This window comes from Terrapene carolina, unplaced genomic scaffold, assembly GCF_002925995.2.
Source record: "Terrapene carolina triunguis isolate 2854851 unplaced genomic scaffold, T_m_triunguis-2.0 Scaffold247, whole genome shotgun sequence".
Lineage (NCBI taxonomy): Eukaryota > Metazoa > Chordata > Testudines > Emydidae > Terrapene > Terrapene triunguis.
Genome location: NW_020664598.1, coordinates 11,045,523 through 11,067,032, shown reverse-complemented (window position 1 = coordinate 11,067,032; position 21,510 = coordinate 11,045,523). Strand labels below are relative to the sequence as shown.

Genomic DNA, 21,510 nt, shown 5'->3' with positions numbered 1-21,510 from the left:
CCTGTTGACTTTCACCCAGCCCTTAGTTCTGCCTGTCTAACTGGCCCTGTGCGTGGAACTGGAAGAATTTCAGAGAATGCTACCATGGAGGTCCTGGACTTCAATCTCTTACCTAGCAGCATAAATTTGGTCTCCAGGACCTCTCTCCTATCCTTCCCTATGTCATTGGTACCTACATGTACCATGACCACCGGCTCCTCGCCAGCATTACACATAAGTCTATCTAGATGTCTCAAGAGATCTGCAACCTTCGCACCAGGCAAGCAAGTCACCATGTGGTTCTCCCGGTCATCGCAAACCCAGCTATCTATGTTTCTAATGATTGACTCCCCCATAACTCAAGTATCAGAGGGGTAGCCGTGTTCGTCTGAATCTGTAAAAAGCAACAGAGGGTCCTGTGGCACCTTTAAGACTAACAGAAGTTTTGGGAGCATAAGCTTTCGTGGGTAAGAACCTCACTTCTTCTTGCATCTGAAGAAGTGAGGTTCTTACCCATGAAAGCTTATGCTCCCAATACTTCTGTTAGTCTTAAAGGTGCCACAGGACCCTCTGTTGCTTCCCCCATAACTGGTATGATTGGGGCACACCATGCTGTTAGCTCAGAAATTTCTCAATTATGCCAGTCTGCTCCATTCTCTTTAACTCAGTTTTCACTTTATGAAGTAATTGGATAGGAATCCTGTGAGGTGGGTGTACACTATATGGTTCAGCATTGTCTCTTAAGGTTATTTGTCCTGGATCGCCTTTCAAAAGTCCAATATCACCAAATATTGAGTTCAAATACTGCTTCCAGTCTGCCCATTGTGAAGGTTTGTCAAAGATGAAGTTCTCTGGGGGCACTGAAGAGTGGCATGTTGATGAGTTCCTGCAACCTCTGTTACTGTTTCCTCGGGCAACTTTGTTGCTTTATTCCTTCTGTTTCTGTTCTTAGTTTACTCCTGATACCATGTCATGTTCTTCTGCGTCAGATATGGACTGGTCACAGAGCTTGCTTATACACACCAGATGTGTTCATCATAAAATTCTTTATGCTCTGCTAGGTATGGTTGAGGGTCATTTAAATAAGGTATTTTGCACACAGTGCCACCTCATGGCTGAACAGTATAATATAGTTTAGCATTCCATCACACGTTCCACTTTCACAACTCCCTACTGAGCACTGCCAACACCACAGCTCCATCACACTTCCGACCTCTCTAACTGTGTTGATGGTGTCACCTCCCTGCAGGTCCCAGTGTTGGTTATGCACCAGTTCTTCCTTGTATCTGGACTGTCTGATGGATATGATCCACCTTCCCTTCCAGTGCCTAGACCAAGAAAATTATCAGGACCTTGTAGCAAGGGGAAAGATGTTATACTGTGAGGATAGAAAGATTGCATGGTTATGGCAAAGCCAGTTGAGAATAACTCCAGGCAAGAGTTCCTACCTGGCTCCACTTCCCAGCAGCCAGAAATCCTCCCTCCTACTTGGCAAAGAATCACCAGGTGGAAGTCCACATCATTAGGAAATTTGCAAGTTGGCAGCCCATTGATTAGCTAGATTCCTAAAGGTTAATTATATAAAACCTTACAGGCCTATAGTTATTCTGATAATTACTGCAAATTTGTCTTTAAATCCCAAAAAGTCAAATAGCAAATAAAAAATAGTGAAGTTAATATAACAGGAGATATATTTCTGTTATGTTATATAAGAAAATGGTCCTATTTTATGTAGAAGTTACACAAAAGGGGCAGCCCAGTGGATTAGTTTAGTGGTAGAACAAAGAATTGTCATCACAAATGATGTGCATTGGATTTCCATTCTTGCTGTCTTGCTTCCTGGGCTGGCAGAAGCTAGGAGTGCGGCAGAAGCCGCACATTCACCTCTGGGGGCAAGGGAAAGCGTCACATCTCTCAGCAATGACCTCTCCGACTGACAAAGGAGCAGTGCTGAAAGGAACCCTAAACTGTCCACCTATGCTAAAATGATCACGGCTGCAATGAAGGATCCACACAGGTGTAGCAGGTACCAAAAAAGGGAGAGGGGGGGATGAAGTTTCATAGCTCCAACAGGAACACAGAAGAATCCTCTTCCCTTGGATAAAAGTAACACAAAGTATCAGCTCACAGTTTTTTTGTCTTGACTTTGAGCAAATTTTCTTACAAAGGGAGGGGGAAAGTTAAAGATTACTGTGTGCATATAGTCATGTATCTATTTGTGATCCTCTTATGCCATGGAAAAAAGGTAATTGTATACAAACAGTTCATATCAGTTCTGCATGCTGGAGAGCCCTTTGATAGCCTGGCAATGCCTTTTTATTCCTCTGTGTGTGGTACAGTGTGTATGTGAGAGAGAGAGAGAGTGTGTGTGTGTGGTGCTGCTGAATATAGAAAGTTATAGATGTTCTCATCAGCCACATGAAATGCAACAGAGATTCCTTCCAAAAGCCAAGAGAGCAGAGGCTGCAGACAACAGATGTAAGAGGGGCTCCCATAACAGCCAATTTTCAAAGTGTTTGCATTGAAAAGAGAGGAGGTGCTATTTTGATTGATATTTCAATGCAGTATATAAAGCAGAGGAATTCTTCTCCCCCTCTGCTTGTCATACTGATCTGCATATTCTCAACTGGACTTGGGGCTATTAGTTGTTGAATCTGAAGGACTGAAACTGATTGGGAATAAATAGAGTAACAATGCCGGAACCCACCCAGAAAGCTGGTAAGCATAACCCCAGAGCCTTTTAAATTATGTATCTTAACAAAACACAAAAAGATACCCTTTAAACCATCTTGCATTGGAATAATTAATGACATCGGAGAGCAGCCCTAACCAGTATACCAGCATTACATTATTGCATAGTTATAGCAATTTAAGCAATGGGACTACATTAAAGTAGGACTCCCATACAAAATTGAATTGACCAACAGCTATTTTAAAAAAGCAGTTTATCAGAGAGCATTAAGGAGCTACTCAATGGAGCAAGTATTGCATTCTCTTTTAAAAGTATGTAAGATTTTTGAAGTGTAATTTCTGATTTATTTATTTCTGGCTATAAAATTATCTTGAACCTGAAAAACGGGACATGAGGATTCATTTGTGTTTTCAAAATTCAATATATATCTATGATTTTTAAGAATTCATTTCTTGAAAATAAAGCTCAGGTCTATATTAGACTGTTAAAGGATATGATCGTATTCTGTATGTGTGATGTTTAAGAAAACACATTCAGTTTTACTATATAAATTGAACTATGATAGTATATTTTACTGGACTGGAGACATTATTACAGTTGGTTTCAGGAGAAGGACAGTTTAGGACAGAAAAACTATGCCATTTTTCCTGCAGTCCTTTCAGAGGCAAAACTCCCATTGAAGTCCCTAGTTACATAGCTTGTTAACAAGATACATATTTGTATGTTAGAGAGATTTTGGAATGGATTAAGAAGTTTAATAACTATTGTCTTATGATTTTGTTAAAAATGCATCTATTACTGTTTTGGAACTTTTTCAATGAGTAAAACCAAAGCTAATGTATTACATATGTCAGATGTACATTGCTTATATACTGTTTGCTGAATCCTTGCACTACAACAGTGATGTGAGACTCCATCATCATCACTTATCTTTCATAATTTAAAAAAAAAATTGTGGATAGAAGAATGGGGAGTTCTTAGGTAACAGTTTTCATTCTCAGTCTTATTATCTATTTAGCATTGACAATGTACTCAGTGTTGTATGAGACAAAAATAAAGATAGATTGTAAACTCTTTGGGCAGTGATTAAGAATGATTCTGTAGACAAATTACTAACTATATGTAAGCCACAGAAAATTTACAGATTAATTGAATAAAACACAAAACTTTTCTTGCAAAGTTTAGGGGCTTACCCTACAAGCCTTACTCACGTGAGTCCTTACTCACGTGAGTAAGGGTTTGCAGGATCAAGCCCTTACTTTATCTCACCCAGTGTGGGGAGCTGAACAACTTTCTGTGGGATTTAAGGGTTTCAGCACCTCTCAGGTGAAGCTATGCATTCTGCAGGATTGACCTCTAAACAACTAGTGTTGACAGGCTGTGATGATCAGCTTACTTGCTGGCTTTCCTTATAGCCCATGGACAACGATGGATGAAGTATCCCACTGAAAATAGCTACACCAAATGCTTGCACTAATACGAGAGCCTAATCCTCTATAAGAGCCAAGCCCCTTCTAAAGTATCTTATATGTAATGTGAATGATTTATGTGTGTATTAAGTGTCCTTTTTGACTAGATATAACACAGCTTAATCATAATGCATTCTGAGACTACTGACTGAAACAAAACTGGGAACATTTATGTAATGTTTAGGCAAAAACATTTAAGTGGAGTATGGTGTCTTTTTTTTTTTTTTAAAAGAGTGTTCTTTTTTTAAGACTAAATCAGGTTAAATGAAAAAGCTAGAGCATAGACCGTTTAACAGAAGTCTATGGTTATACTGCAAAATAATTTCAGTAGACTTTGAACAAAATAATGTAACGGTGATGGAACAAACAAGGCGTTTTGGATGAGCCTACATTCCGGGACATAAGAAAGCAATAATGTAGAACCCTTGGATCTTGAAAGAAAGTGGAACTCTAGTTCAGAGTTTCTTTAATTCTGGAAAAAAAATGCGTTCATCGTGCACATCATCATCTCATCCAACTCATCTACCTCAAGCAGCTCATAGTCCTTAAGAGACTTTGGTTGATTCTTAATGCTTCTTGGTAGATCAAGAGCTTCAAATGTACTTCTATAGTGAGATTTCAGATCCCCATGTGTTCAGCAAATGCCTGTCCTCAAAGGAATTTTCAGGGTGTGAATGACTGAAATTAATTCATTAATTATGATTGCCCTTGTGCTAGCAAGACTCACTACACACTGGCAGGCACCTCTGAAAGGACTCATTCAGGAAAGGAAACTCTCTGCTATTGGGAACTAATGGGCTGAATACAGTGGAAAAGGAAGAGCAAAGAAAGGCTTCAGGCACAGGACTTTGCATTGTGTTTGGCCGACAGGAGAGCAATCACAGTAGCATCTCAACAATAGGTTTCCCCTGATATTTCCAAAAGAATCAGTCTATGATGATTCTGATCGTGCACCTCCTTATTCACATGAGTAGTCCCAGTGAAGCCAATGAGAGTAGTCACATGTGTAAGGATTTGCAGAATCAGAAACTAATTTAACATTTTAATCTATATCTTTTTACAGTGATCTGAGCAGTGAATTTTTGATACCATTGATATAAACCGCTCAAAGGCATCATTTGTAAGTATAGTTAGATTTTTTATTAAGGTAGTTCTGCAGTGGCTCCCAGGTTGTACTTAGAGAAAACGCACACTAAAATACACCATATTGAGGTCACTAGTTCCCTAAAGCCGGAAGTTTCCTGACTAGGTCTTTTTTAGGGCCCAATCCTGCAGTATATGCTTATACAAATAGCCCCACTGATTTATATGACTACTTGATTGAGTAAAGGTTGTAGGAGCACACCCATTTAGTGGAATCTGTCACTGTACAGACAGGCTTCTGGCACAGAGTAGTCATAATTAACTAATTAATTAAGGCCTTTATCCAGCTCTGATGAAATCAACAAAAAGAATCCCATAGACGTCAGTGGGAGTTGGATCAGACCCTACAACAACTATAGTTTCATCTGGGTAAGGTCTGCAGGATCAGACCTATTGCTGTTATTTTAATTTAGCTGTTTTGGCCTGTTTCAAATTTCACACCCATTAGGTTAATAAGAGAAGAACATCAGTGGGTATCCTGCCAACTAATGTCAAGAGGCGATCCTATTAGGATTGGTAATCCCAAAGAATTTTTAGTGATACAGTTAATTTTAGTGCCCTTTACACTTTTCCTGATGACTAAGGGCAAGTCTACACTACAGTGCTACATTGGCACTGCTGCCTCAATGCAGCTGCGCCACTACAGCGCATCCAGTGAAGATGTGCTATGCCAATGGGAGAGCACTCTCCCCTCGGCATAATTACTCCACCTCAGTGAGAAGCGTAAGCTATGTCAGTGGAAAAGCATCTCACCCCTGAGCGACGTAAGTTAGATCGACTTAACCAGTAGTGTAGACCTGCCCTAGCAAAAATAAGTCTAACTCATGTAATGAATCAGAAGAAAATATAACAATCATTCACTCTGCCCCACCCTTGCCTTTCCATCATGATTTCCTTTTACCAATGTTAGTCACGTCTGGCCATTAATTAGCTACCCTCTTAAAAACTGTCATGGACAAATACTTGGCCATGCTTTTGTACAACTGCCAACTCTCAAACTATTTTAAACTATCTATGGACACCATCCTATGGGACAGGTGCAACAAGTATGTGGCAAAGAGCTACATAAACTTGTGTTTGGTTATTCTTCCCAATCTAAGAAATAAGCCATGGTCATGGCATGGATCATTGTTTCTCAACGACCGGTCCATGGACCAGCACCAGTCCCTGAGATCTCCCTGACACAAGTTAGGAAGGCAGCAAGTGGGTCCCTGGTATCAAAAAGGTTGGGAAACACTGGCGTAGATGATCATTCTTAGCCCCAATTCAAAAGCATTTGTCAATTGTTTGCCAGCTTTATTTTCTAAGATTTTGCAAAGACTATCAGAGTTCTAGCCATGTAGAATGTTCCCGTTTCTCCTCCATACTGGCAGGGAATGGAAATACTCTACAGAAGCAGCATGTTTTGCCTTATGTGGCTTTTTACTGACCCCATTTAGCTACTGTACGCAGAATGGAATTTACATGTCTAGAGAAAGCAGTATGCAAGCCACGGCTGCAGGAAGAGAGAAGGGAAAAAGGAGTTGCACTACAGGCTTCTTTGAAGAAGTGAAGATCTGGTTCTCAGCCCAGTCCGAACAGACTGTTCCGCTGTTGTTGGTTTTTCCCCACCTGTGATTTTACTTCCTCATTTGATCATTTTACAGTTAAAAGTAAAATCAAATAAGCTCTTTCAAAAGCCTTGACGCTAGTTAGAATGGTCAAATTATTTAGTAACACACATTTAGTTACATCCAGACTGAGAATTGTTCTAACAGATACAGTCAAATAAGCGATTTCAAAGCTTTCTTTGCAACATTTTAGCCAGATTTAGAAATCCCTTTTGTAAGATTTTTTTATTACACTCCTCAGTAGTATCTTCAACCTTAGTCTTAATATTGGGGATGGTTGAAAGACCACAAAAACTTATTAATATTCTTCAATCCCTAATTTTTCAAAAATCAAAACAAAAATAAATGAAAATTTTACTCAAATGTTCAGGGTTGCTTGGTTGAAATTCAAGTTATTGACAACAAATGTCTTAGAAAAATCATAATTTGAAAAATATTGACCATCTCTACTCAATATACAGTACAAGTATCATTTACTACCACTGCTACTTTTCATTTCACTCAGATCTAGTCCTTCGGGTGACTACTGCAGAGTCTTGCCTCTGAAGAATGATGCTTCACTGTTTCATAAGTTACGCTTTTACTAATAAGGAGACCTCAGTTTCAGTCTCTCTTCAAACCCTAAGTCTGAGCTTGGGAACTCATCCTAATATAGCCCCCAAATGAGTGGTGCAGCTGCTGCTGTTCTTTCTGTGTAGACACATGGTCCAGTAGGGCATGGGGCAAGCATGCAAATATTTGGCTGCTGCCATCACCATTTTTCTTCTGCAGTACTGGCATTAAGTACTGGTCTCTCTCTCTGCCCCGCTCACCTTTTAGTTCTATTCGTTTGAGTACCAGTCCCCATAGCAGGATTCATGTAAAATCTAGTCACATACAGGTCATTCACAAATACTCAAATAACACTGTAGATACATGAACTTTGCTTGCACATTTTCAGTGGCACTAGCATTTTCTGCATCTTTACATTTTGGATGTGGGGAATGAAGGGGGGACCCTATTTTACTTTCCCTGTCAATTCTTCATAAATTCTCTTTTCATCACTTTTAGCTACGAATTTGTAAAGGGAAGGCTTCCAAGCAAGGCCTCGACCATGTAACTGGATCCTTATGGGTGGACCCCTGTGCAATTGCTGAGCTCTATTGAGCAGGGGTCCACCCGCATAGATTCAGTTGCAGGCTGGGGCCTGAATTACTCTTGAGCTGTCTTTGACACCTCATAATTTATTTCCAAGTGTTGCTCCCACACTTCCTCCCAAGATATCAGTCTGTCTCTTGAATTTATATTTTGACCTTCAGCCTCCGTCTTGCTGATGTTTGCGTTTATAATCTTAATCTCCTTAACCTGTTTGAAAAGCAGTTTTCATTGGCAAAAAAACAAAAAAACCCACCAAACTTGATTATGGTGAAAACTGGATAAGTTGCACTAGCAGTTGCCTCTCCATTAAAAAGCTGAAATTTGTCAATTTTTAATTTTCAGTCAATACTTTTTTTTAAACTCAATTGATACAACAATAAATTGACACAGCAAAATCAGTCTTGGCTGGAACTGTTCTTATTTCTTAAGTCAACCTGTCTTACTCATAAAACAATGTACAGGACATGTTTACCATGAGTACACTCAATAAATGAATAAATAAATCCTAAGACTGAAAGGAACATACCAAAAGGAATTCTCTTTTCAGTGCACTAGAGGGTGCTTTGTACTTGGCAGAATTGTGATTTGCAAAATGCTGCCTTTATGTCTCTCCATGCTGCACCTGTTGTGAAGATAAATAAAGGCCAGTCCAATTCCTTCCCCTCATAAGTCCTAAATATATCACATAAAGAAAGCTTTTTAAAAACATGCTACACTATTCTTCTCTCTTTCCCTGGCAAACTGGATGAGTAACTGCCTTTATTTTCAGGCCTCTAGCCTAATAAGAAGGGCTGGGGCTTAGGTCAAACAGCAACAAGATGGCACAGTTCTCTGGTGAGGCACTGGTAGCAGTCACCCTGTATAAACTAATGGTCCGTGGAGAACTGTGTATGGTACGATGCAAAGGAGTCCATTGTATCAGAGGCATCCAGAGTACTGTTTGAACTGAAAGAACAAACTATGGCTTGGAACAGAGAGCTATTCGGAGCATGGAGAAAGCACCCTCAGAATAGGCCAAATCTTGAGGCCCTCACTCAGGCAAAACTTCCACAGATTTCACCAGCCCAGTAGTGATCCCAATGTAAAATGAATGAACAATTTAGTGAGGGCAGAAGAGTGTTTCTCAACCATGCTGCAAACAATAATAGATTGCCTCTCCACCTGTCGTCAGCGATGCTATGACATTTATGTAGCATTCTTAAAAAGGGATTATTTATTATGCACCACTAAGCATTTGCATTGCACCTAGGAATGTTCAATGGAGTGGAGGAACAAGAGGGAAAGATTACCCACTTTTGCTGTGATCTGAAAGTTTTCCCAGTTTCAGAAGCACCAACTCCTATTATGTTACTTCTCCACTTCCTCAGTCTCTTGAAGGTATTTGTTGTGTATCTGGTTGTCATGGTAATAGAATCTTGTTGTTGCTATGGCAACTGAGTTAGATTATTAGGGGATAGCCCAGCCAGTTTTGGCTGGTTCTTGTTTAGTTCAGTGTGTGGCAATAAATGGCTGGTTGCAAGGTTTACAGCTCTTGGGGACTTTTCATCGATGTGCATCTGTAAATACGCTTGACTCAGATCAATCTTACTAAACTTTTGTCCCCCAGCCAGGCCTGCGAAGAGGTCATCAATGCGGGGAAGCGGGTATTGCTCTGCACACAACACTGGGTTGATGGTGACTTTAAAATCACCGCAAATCCGGAGGGAGCCATCTTTCTTCACTATTGGAACAATAGGAGTTGCCCATGTGCTATGGGTAACTGGTATTAGGACTCCATTTGTGACCAGGCGCTCCAGGTCCGCTTCAACCTTAGTATAGCGGGCAGACTGGTTTCTTCTTTAGTCATTTGGTGCACTTCTGCCCAGTTCAGCTGGATCTTCCTAAGCCAAGACCTACCCATTAAGGCTAGGTAATTACCTCTCACCACAACCAGTGGCAATTTAGCAGCCTGTCCATTGAGCTCCACCTTAACATCAGTAGTGGGCACAGCTGGCACAGCTTCTCCCACATATGTCTTCAGAACTGGTTTTGTTGCTTTAAGTGGAAGATGCTGTAGCTTTTCTTTGTACACAGTCTCAGAGACCAGCGAGACGGCTGCACCAGTGTCCAGTTCCATGTGTATAGGTTTGCCGTCCAACAACGGGGTTACCCAGTATTCATGTGAGCCCACTGCCAAAGACAAAACGTGGAGTGGCTCTTCTTCTTGTGATGAGGTGTCTCCTTGGTCATCCTGGGCCTGCTCTAGGGTATGCAGATTTCCCTTTTTGGTCAGCCAGACCACAGGCCTCTTTTTCTTTTGTTTACAGGCACACTCAATGTGTCCCTTTTTGCCACAGCGTCGACACGCCAGGTCCTTACACCAGCATTCTGATGCAGGGTGACCCGGCTTACCACAGCGGTAACATTCCTGACTCCCCACAGTTTTGTGGGTAGGTTCTTGTGACACCTTATGCACCCTAAGGGATGCACTGATGGATTGCGCCTCCTTTGTTGCCAGTTCCATGGAGACCGCAATGTCAACAGCCTTCTGTAAGGTAAGCTGAGCCTCTGTCAATAGGCGCTTCTGTATAGCTTCACTGTTCAGGCCACACACTAACCTGTCACGTAGGGCGTCATTTAGTATCACCTTAAATTCACAGTGTTCAGCAAGCTTTCTCAAAGTTGCTACAAATTGTACAAATGTTTCATCTTCTTTCTGGCCTCTTTTGTGGAACCTATATCTTTCAGCAATTACCAATGGTTTTGGAGAAAAATGGGACCCCAGGATTTCCACAATGTCACTGTAAGATTTAGTCTCTGGCTTAACAGGGTGTAGTAAGCTGCGTAGCAGGGAGTAGGTCTTAGCCCCTACAACGCTTAAGAATATTGGCACCTTCTTCACTTCTGTAATGTCATTTGCAATAACAAAAAGCTCAAAACGCTCAGTATATACATGCCATAGCACTATAGTCTCCTCAAAAGGTTCCAGTGGCCCTGTAAGTGTAGGCATGGTTTTAGTTTCAGTTTGCACAGTCAGTGCAAACAAGCCAGTTCTCACTCCCTTCCACCAGCAAAAAGGTTTTTTGTTGTTGTTGACTTCTACTTCCTTCTGTTGCTGGGGCAGCACAGACATCCCATCCTCGTTGCCACGTTGTTATATCCTCGGGGGTAGCAGTTTTAGGAAGAAATCACTGGAGACACAGAGAGCTGTAAACCTTGCAACCAGCCATTTATTGCCACACACTGAACTAAACAAGAACCAGCCAAAACTGGCTGGGCTATCCCCTAATAATCAGTATTGAGTTGAGTTCCTGAGAAACATGCAGCATTTTCATTGTTCTCCTCCCACCCCAACACTTACTCCAAGTCACTATTGAAGTATCAACATCTAGAGATCCTGAAAAGAGGCTTTTTCTGGGCAGAGGGTGGTTACTGCTGTTAGGTAACCGCAGATGGTAACAGTCAAGGCTAATTTTTCTGTTATTAATAATTATTTCTGCATCATAATAGGAGCATATAGCACTTTAATGTCAAATCCAAGAAGTTCTTATTGGTTTTGCAAAAGCTCTCATTTTTAAAGCAACTCTTTCAATTGAAGTATAGGGGAAGAAAGGATGGGAATGCCCATGTTTGTTCACTATTAATTCTGTCAGGTTTAGCAACCACAGGAATATTACAGTGACTGCACTATTAGTTTCTGAGCAAACTGTGGCAGTGTAGTAACTCTGAGAAAGAAGGTCATTCATCTTGCAGTCCGTGTACTGTAGCCCAGTCCATCCTGTGTAGCAATGTTATTCTCTATTCTTGGTTTTACTTCCCTACCTCCAGCTCTTTTAATATTGCATAATTTCAGCTCCATAGTGTGACTACCTCCTCCCTTCCTCCTCAGCATCTTTTCTGCTGGTTCCCTTCTTTGCTTGAATTTGTGCCCTCTTATTTTTGATCTTTATAACCATTTGTATAGCTTTGGGATATCCCTACTTTCCTTCCAATGCCCTTCCATTATGTCCCATCTTACTCGCTTCTTTTCTAATCAATATAAAATCCATTTTCCCCACCCAACTTTTCCATATCAACATTGTTACCCACTTTCTGTACCAGTTCTTTAACAATTCATCTCCAGTAATGTGGTCTCCAAAATGATGAGCGGTCTTATCAGACTCAATTCATGCCTGAAGTAATTCTAACCGAGCAGACCAAATAACGGGATTTTCAATTTGGGGGGGCCACACCATTAAAACAAATCTTCAAACCAAAATGAAATATTTTAAAAGATTTTTAATTTTTCATCAAATAAAAATATTGCCATTTTAAATCAACCGAAACATTTCAAATTGACTCAAAACGTGGGTGGTTTTTTTTCAGATTTTCAATTTGTTTTCTGTCAACCAAAACATTTTCAATTGCCTGGAAAATATTTTTTTTTTAAAGTTTTTCATTTCTATTTGGTCATTTGGGGTATTTTCACCTTTTTGTGTGTTTTTTTTAATTGACCAAAGATGAAATTGAAATGCCCTTTTGAATTGAAAAGTTGAAACAAAACGTTTTTACACTTTTGGAAAAAAAATTCAAAGCAAAACTATTCATCATATTCAACCTGAATTCAATGAATAGTTTGGGCCCTTTAAAATGCATTTTTCAATGAAAAACCAATTAATCAAAAATTTTTGCTCAGTTCTAAATTTCTGTAAAGTCAGTGGAATTCCACCAGTGATGAATTTGGCCCATTTAACTTTTGGAAGAGGACCATTATGATGCTGTCTGATTAGTTCTATAATGATGTATTCCATTCGCTTACCAGACACTGAGCTGGTGGTTTTAGTTTTCATTCAGTGTCAATCTGCAACTGATCACCCTCTTGCAACCTGTGAACATTTAACACATTTTGGTCCAAATTCATCCCTAGTGTAGCTTCACTTCCTTTGCCATTTTAAAATTCTTTCCTCATCTCTGCACCTGACTGAATAAACCACATCTCTGCCCAGGCCTCCACTGTTGCCCAGATTTCTTTTGATCCGCTCTCTCTTCCCTGAGGTATTGTCTAGCACAAACCTGCATTTAGCAGCATAGCTCCCGAGGAAGCCACTCCAGCAAGCAGTTCTCCCAGGGGCTGCAATGAAACAGACACCTCCACCCGGTCACTCCCCATGTTGCAGACATGGAAGGGGAGTTACTGTTAATTCCAGTTGTAGTAACTTCCAGATGGATTTCTGCTCAGAGGCCTGCCTGGACCTGAGGAGCCCAGCATGCTGCATAGAGTGGCTGCTCCCTGGCTCCTCTCTGCCTCAACTCTGCCTTCTCAGAATTATGGAGTTCCTGCAACACAGAGGGTCTTCTGCAAAGGAATCACTGCTCTCTCCTCACTGTGGGTTTGGAGGTGTGTCCTGTGCAGTTTGCTACCTTCTGCCTGCACTGTGTAGTAGAGGATAGTCTGTGGTCAATTGGAGCTGCTATCGCCCTCGTATGTGACACATAGTAAAAGTTATGATGATCACGTGATTGCTACAAAAAGCTCTATTTGTTCTAATGTAATTCATGGAAGTGGAAAGTATCCCTTTAGGGGGTCTGGCTGTTCAATAATGTTATGATGCATTCAGAAGAGGTGATGTTGTAAAAAACAGAAACCCTTCAGGACACTGGCAGAATCCAGAAAATGTTCCCCATTTAAGCCATGAGTGATGAGGACTAGATTGTAGCTCAAGCTGTGCACGCTTGCAGGGGCATGAGGGGAAGAAAGATTCTCCTCTCCCTTCCCCAACACATATGCCCTTCTGTCAGCTACCTGGAACATGGGTCTGTGGTCACAGACATAAAAGATATTGCATAGACACTTACTTACTCTACCCCGCTCCTTGACCAGATAGGTGGGACCCAGGCAAAGCCTTAGTTTGTGCTGGTGGAAGGGGGTGTTAGTCATTTACTGTTGGCCTATACCAAAAGCAAGTTCTAAATTATTATGCCCTCGGGCAAGGGGCGGGCTGGGAGGAGATCAGGAGAGAATTGTGGCTACAGTTCCTTCCCTGGAATACTCCCAGGGCAACACAGCAACACAGAGCCTCACATTATGAGCTCTGACCTTAAAGCAATCTACTCCTATATCAGTATCTAACATTTCCAGGTTAGTTCTCATCATCTTCTTTTCCCAGGAGATTTTTCTATCCCAGAAAGGATGCCCATATTACAGCTCCCACTAACAATTCCAACTGTTCCACACAAGTTTTATCAGTGCTCCCATACCAACATTAGCCATTACAAGCAATTTCTGAGATCGCTGTGCCAGAGTGGTGGAAGTTTTAACCTTTTTCTCCCATGGAATTGAATCAGTCAAGATCTTTGCATTTACTGAATAGATACAGCACTGCGCTTATGTTTTTCCTTCAAGAGTTCCGGGTAATGTTTCCACTAGAACTGAAGATTCTCTGTTTCTAGTGGAAACTCCAGAATCCAGTTTTGCTCTGCAGATATGGGAAATGCCTAGAACCAGGAAGATCTAGGGCTAGTCACATAAGGAGTGGTATGTAAATAGAAGGGGTCTGTTGATTGATTGCTTCGGTGTAATTTATATATATGCAGATACTCACTGTAGCACACCTGGCTTACGGCCTCTTTCCCCTATTTTTCTAAGAACTTAGTGTGCAGAGGGAAAAAATGCACAAGACTAGACCCAAACAAGAGTCTGAACACTAATAGGGGCTATGGCTGCTGTTCCTGCACAGGTGCAGACTCCAGGGATGCCTGATGACATTTTTTCCATGGCATTCCCTCTAGTCTTACTAAGCTTCTATCTAAGCTTTCCTTTGCCCTATTTTTAAAGAGGAAATCTGACCTCTGTCCTTTCTCCTTTGCTCTTGTGTTCCATTTCCATATTTTGCAAAGAGGATTTCACTCATCTGACAAATTATTTTCAGTTGAACAGCAGGTAAATGTAGCAAATATTGTGATTTGCAAAAGCTTTTCAAATACTTTCCCCTGGGAAGCCTATGTGAGTATCCAGGTTATATATTTCTAATGCACATATCACTTTACTAACTCAGGGTATGTCTTCACTACCCGCCGATCCGGCGGGTAGCAATCGGTCTATCGGGGATCGACTTACCGCGTCTCGTGAGGACGCGGTAAAATCGATCCCTGATCGCTCTGCCGTCGACTCCGGAAATCCACCTCGGCAAGAGGCGGCAGCAGAGTCGGCGGCAGCGCGGCAGCGGTCGGCTTTCCCCCGTCCTCACCGCCAGGTAAGCCGACCTAAAATACGCAAATTCAGCTACGGTATTCACGTAGCTGAAGTTGCGTATCTTAGGTCAGAACCCCGCTGTAGTGTAGACCTAGCCTCAGTTTTGTCTGCTCTTACAGTTTTATCACAAGTTTCATGATGGGCTTTAAAGAAAAACACCACACGTGATTTTTTTAAATTAACTTTGCATTTTTTAAAAGGCTGAGATTCTCATAATAAGCAAGTTTCCAACCCTTGTGACTTCAGAGAAAAAGCTTGAATATGTGACACGAGGAAACCCAGAGGACAGAGAACCCAAAATGTATTATTTTTTAAAGTCTCATGATTTATGGCAGACTCCTGTTTTTTGAATATTTGGGGTTGAAGCAAAAATGTCAGTGAGCTGTGCATCAGTTACAACAGTTAGTAGAAACAACATGGCTGTCCATCTAGGACAATAATCTCTGCAGTTTTCCTCCTCCTCCAAGTTACTTTTGTTCTGAATTTGTTGGAGTGCTGCTACTCACAAGAGGCCAGATTTAGGAAGTTTCACAGCTCACTGACATTCTTGCTTCAATCTATGAGAAGTTGTCTATTGCTGACTGAAACCTGCCTTTTGGTCTTGGGAAGAGAAAGAAAAATGAGCTACATTTGAATAGTGGAGAGCGTTTGCGCAAACGAACTTTTTTATTAACCTGATGAAAATCCAAAATTAGGATGGGCTGCAATCGTCTAGCCACTTTCAGCCATAACAATGAGTAATATTCACCAACTTTGTAGGGGTATCAGTTTTATTTAATGGTGTGTAGTGTACTATGGCTGAGCAGATGGGTGCTGTCCTCATGTGGCACATAGCTGGCTGGCTTTCTACTAGGCCTAGCTTTCAGCTTGTGCTGAGCTGCCGAGCTCAAGCTACTGAAGTGAACTTGTGAAGGTCCCTATCACACTGCCAGAGCCCCTCTTGTCTGAAAAGACATTTGCATACAGGGCAGGTTCAGGGTGGCTGCAAAACCTGCAGCTGCAGGGGGCCCCCGAGATCAAAGGGTCCCGCCCCACAGGAAGCTGCAGAACAGGAGCTCTCTCTGGACTCCCTTCCCTGCAGAGGCTGTAGCCTGGTCACCTCAGAGGTGGGAGGCCAGGGGCAGCATGGGGAATTCCCTCCTGTCTCCTCAGAGAAGTTGCCGAATGTGGGTGGTAGTCAGGTCCAGTGGACAAAAACCGAGCTTTTGGCACAGGCGGCTGGTGCAAATACTCCTTTTGGGGAGGAAGGGAGCCTGACCCCGCCCTGCATTCACCCTGCACCAGTGGCTCCTGCGCTGGCTCCCTGCTCCAGCTTGTTGGCTCTCGCTACTTGCAGATTCAGATGAGCCTGCCATAGCGTCACTTGACGTACATGTCCGTGTGTAGGCGGGGCTCTCCCCCATAACACCCCATCTTGTCCTTTTCCTGGCCCTGGCACCACCAGATGCAGGGCCTCAAGATCCCCCTCTTACTGAGGACTCCCTTTCTCCCCCCCATCACCTTAGGATTCCCCCCATTTCCCTGGGACAATCCTTCCCCCAATCCTTTCTGGAGTCCCTGGGTCCCCTTCCCTGGGACTCTCGCCCCGTCCCAACGAACCTCATCCCAATCCCCAGTGCAGGGTCTCTACTCTCTGTTCCATGCCAACCCCATCTCCTCCTCCTCTCGGGAACCCCCCAAGATCTGCACTTGGATACACCTCTGCCGCTCACCTGCTGGGGCTGCTGGATGCCACAGCTCCTCTTCCCCCATAGTGGTTCCTGAGCCTTCCTGCCTGGCAGAGCCTCCTACAACCAGCATTTTTCTAACTTCAGCCTTCGCAGAAGGTGCTGCTCAGAGCCAGGTGCCAGCACCCCATGCTGAAACTGAGGAATCTAGCTCCACCTGCCGGGAACCCTGCACGCAAGCTTGGCCCTCCCCACATGATGCCCTGCTCCCTTCCTGGCAGGCCTGCTGAGCTATACTTTTTGAAGTACTGGCACAGACAGGTCTGGGCCAGCCCAAAACTAAAGGCCCTTCAAATATAATATTAATATATGGAGATATACCTATCTCATAGAGCTGTAAGGGACCCTGAAAGGTCATCAAGTCCAGCCCCCTGCCTTCACTAGCAGGACCAAGTACAGATTTTTGCCCCAGATTCCCTAAGTCGCCCCTTCAAGTATTGAACTCACAACCTTGAGTTTAGCAGGCCAACGCTCAAAACCACTGAGCTATCCCTCCCCCTAAGCTGGGATGAGGTCAGAGGTGAAGAATCAGGGATCCATGAGGGGACATCAAGCAAAGAACCCCCAGTAGCGGTCACTGCTCTTCAAAGGTATCCAGGGAGTCTGTGGATGCTAGCCAGAGCAAATCTGCCTGGAGGCATGATCGGATAAGGGACTGGAAATAAGCCCCACAGTCGGAGAACACCCTCCATCCAGCTTCTTCCTCCTGGAATGATGGATGCCCATCCTGTCCTGTGTCGTGAGGAGGTTGACGAGGTCCTGTGAGGCTGCAGAGGTGTGCAGGTGCTGGGGTGGCTCAAAAAATGACATGGCAGAGATAGATTTGGGGGCCTAAGCCTCCTCAAGCCTTAACCACCCACTGAATAGGACTATGGGGCTAAGCAGAGCCACCTGGCTCTACAGCAGCCAAGCAGCCAGCTGCCTGCAATTTGAGCATCCTTCCAGCAGGGAGATACCTGAGCAGTCTCGCCAGCATTACAGGCAACCAATGCCCCTACTTGGGTGGGGACTGGAGCTGCTGAGGAGCAAGAGGGTCATGGCAGTGTAGGGTGACCAGACAGCAAGTGTGAAAAATTGGGACAGGGGTTGGGGGGTAATAGGAGCCTATATAAGAAAAAGACCCAAAAACCGGGACTGTCCTTATAAAATCAGGACATCTGGTCACCTTATGGCAGTGAAGGTCCTTGGTGCACAGGTAAAGACCCCCCCTTCCCCCATCTGCCCTTCCAGACAAGCCTGGCTCGTGTTCAGCAATGATCTGGATACGAAATAGCAGGAACTTCCAACTTAAAAGACAAGTTAAAGTCAAATCTGAATGTAGTTCAGCTGTGTTCAATCTGCTTCTTGCCATTATAGTAACACAAAAGATAGCATAGTAATGGCTGCTTCACAGTGTTTTTCTTTGATGCATTGTCCAAAAATCACATATTTTAATAGGATGCTATAAGTGAACATTTTAGGCTTCTTGAGGCATTTATTTTACTATAGAGTCCAGAAATACTTACGTTAAGCTTAAAATAAATGTGCAGGAAAAGGAGACACTTGCATGTAGCATTTCAAACATCCGTTTTTAAAGAAGGATCAGTAAAGTTTGGGAACCACTGCACTAGTGCATACCCATGCTGCTTGAGATACAAATGTGATAGTTTGGATGAATCCTTTCACTGGTTAGAGTTTTCTGAAATAAATAACTGTTCAACTTTTATTGCAGTTCTTTTATCGTATAATCAGGACTGAAGATGTTTTAAGGGAAAATATATGCTTAAATTTGAGACAGGGGAAGAAATTTCTTTAGCTCCTGAACATCAGTAGTTTACTTGCTAATGATTTCTTTCCAACAGCTTTTGGACAAGTTTACTTTATTTTGTATTTCATAAGGAAGGTATATAGCAATATATATGACAAGTACAACATGCTGTCTTCTGCTATCACTCAGCTCCAATGAATTTCTCAATAAATAGCCATTAATTTTTAAAAGAAAATATTTACTTGGAAAGAAATTAGTTCTCTAACAGAATAGTTAATAGCATGGAAAAGTAGTAAACTGAGATCAAAATACATTACATGCTAACCATTTGATAGTGGGCCAAATTTTTGTCATGGGTACCTCCATTAATTTCAGTAGCTACACACCAGAGATGAATTAGGTCCATTTTATTTTAAAATAGTATTTGATTGGGCTAGACTAGAAGCCAACTAACAGTGGTCCTGGCATCCTGCTTCCTTGGCTAGAATAGCTAAAAAAAAAAAAGCACATTTATCCAGAACTTAAAAAACTTGACTTCCTTTTGGTATCTGCAGATTGAGGGTGAAAGTTACTGTTTGGGCAGGATTTCACCTGAAATTATTTGTAGGTGCAATTCATGTTACAATAAGATTCTTATGCATCCAAGTTATATTAAGTTTGTACTTGCTCAGAAAAGGGAATCACGTTGAGGTAGGTTTAATTTGTATGAAGGAGAAGGATAGAACCAAAGCTGTGAGAATTTCAGCAGTTTTGCTTCATGGGGTGCATGCAAACCTTTAAATGTGGTTCACAATGCCTTTGGATTGCTGGTTTGAACTCAAACTCAAAGTGTAAGTCGGCCCAACCATTGATATTTTATATAGTTTTCACTTGAAAACATAAATTGAACCAGGTTCACTCAAAACCTGCCCTGGATCTCATCCTTTTGGCAAAAAAAAAAAAATTCTGTCTGAGGTTTGTACCTAAACATGTTGAATAGATTGTAAATTTAATTAAGAAAGTATAGCAGAGCTCTAGGTGGGAATTCTCCCTGTAGATGGTTAACAGCCATTGACTAGCTCTAAGAAAGTAGTCATCATAAACCATAGACATGATTGACTTCATTAATTTCACTACTTTAGCGCACTGGGGAAAAAAAGACTAGAATGGAGTAGAGGAAAGAATTGATACAGTCATGTGATAATCCTTAAACAGGGCCGGCTCCAGGCACCAGCTTAACAAGCAGGTGCTTGGGGCGGCCAAGGGAGAGGGGCGGCACCTGCGGCAATTTGGGGGCGGCAGGTCCCTCACTCCCTCTAGGAGCAAAGGACCTGCCGCTGAACTGCCGCCGCCGATCGCGGCTGTTTTTTTTTTTTTTTTTTTGCTTGGGGCGGCAGAAATGCTGGAGCCGGCCCTGTCCTTAAAAATAAACCTGCATATGGGTAACTCCCTACAACAGTTCGTGGATTTTGTTTTGATAGCCTTGCCCCATGAAAACAGCAAGAGAGATCCATGTATATCTGACACAGGACCACAGAACCTAAGTGGAGGGTCTGTCTTTAGACTTTTGCATTTGGAAGACCATGTACAGTATCGTCTATTTTACAGCTCCAGGGAGTGCATCAGCTAGAATTCCATCCATTTCACTTACATGCCATGCAGCTGTGTCATTGATCGCATACCTGTGCTGTTATATAGCAGGTGATTTTTATGGCGCAACCACCACAAATAGATTAGGCATCTTGAGGATTCTTTTTTCATACAGTGTCAGACAAAGTCTATATTAGGAATCATGTCCTTTAAGAAGGAAAATAAAGTGCAGTTTGTGGTGAGTCGGTGAGGGTTTAGAAATTCAGATTAAAATAAGGGACACCTTCTATTTTTACAATATAGAAACAGAGCACCTAGTTGAACATGTACACTCTTATGGCCTGGAAGATGAGCAAAGGGCTAGATCATGGGATTTACATAACTATGACTCATCCCTTCTCCCAATCACATTGTTTTGGTTTGTTTAACAGTAGCCAAAAGCTCTTAGCATTTCATTAGAAATGAATGGTAAAGAACCACCAGAGCACAGGGAGATGGGAATGGGTAGGTGGGGAACACAAGAATTTACACTGTAGTTGATAGTTACAATTAAATGAGAGAACAGGTCATAAGTATATGGACAGTGAAGAGGGGCTCATAATAGAGAAATGTTTGAAAGCCTCAATCTTAGAGCAATATTCCCTGTACTGCTGTTCCCAGTCAGCTGAAGCTAGAGAAGGTGGAAAACCTATATTTTTCCCTACAGAACTGTAATGGTCCGGTGCGGGAGCTGGGCCCTCTCAGGGGCCGTCGGGAGCCAGGCCAAGTCACTATGCAGCCCCAAATTGGTCCTCGGGGTTTGAAAGTCTCGGGGCTCCGCCCCTTAGGCAGGGGCAAAACAAAAGCACACGGTTAAACAGGCCCAAACGCTAGCTCAGGGCGGGGCCACACACATAAGGGTCCGAGGGGCTCAGAGCCTCCCTGCAGGCTGAGCCAATACCGTGTCCAGCTAAGCCCCGGCCCTCAGTCAGGGCGGGGCACCTAACACTTAGGGTTAGGGATTTTGGGCGCCAGTCCTTGCCTCAGCGTTGGGCAAGAACACAATCTCTGGGCTCAGTCCTTCCGTCAGGAGCTGAGCAAACAATAGTTCAGTAGCCCAGGCCCTTAGTCAGGGCGGGGCAGCAAACAAGGTCAGTTAGCCCTGGCCCTGCGTCAGGGCGGGGCCGCAAACAGGGTCAGTTAGCCCAGGCCCTGGGTCAGGGCGGGGCAGCAAATAGAGTCAGGTAG

The 21,510-nt window shown here is 42.7% G+C and overlaps 1 protein-coding gene across 7 annotated transcripts in view; it reads left to right on the top strand.

Annotated features, from left to right (window-relative positions):
* The first annotated feature begins 2,552 nt into the window (after positions 1-2,552).
* The window catches only part of MYBPC1 (myosin binding protein C, slow type), a 115,474-nt gene continuing 96,516 nt past the window's right edge, over positions 2,553-21,510 (top strand). For 4 of the 7 annotated variants that reach the window (XM_024208157.3, XM_024208156.3, XM_024208154.3 and 1 more), the window contains exon 1: positions 2,558-2,697. In XM_024208157.3, the coding sequence (XP_024063925.1) occupies positions 2,673-2,697 (25 nt within the window). In that variant the 5' untranslated portion in view covers positions 2,558-2,672. Of the gene's footprint in view, positions 2,698-21,510 lie in introns of all 7 variants that reach the window. The other 3 variants (XM_029912818.1, XM_029912819.1, XM_029912821.1) reach the window with 2 other exon arrangements.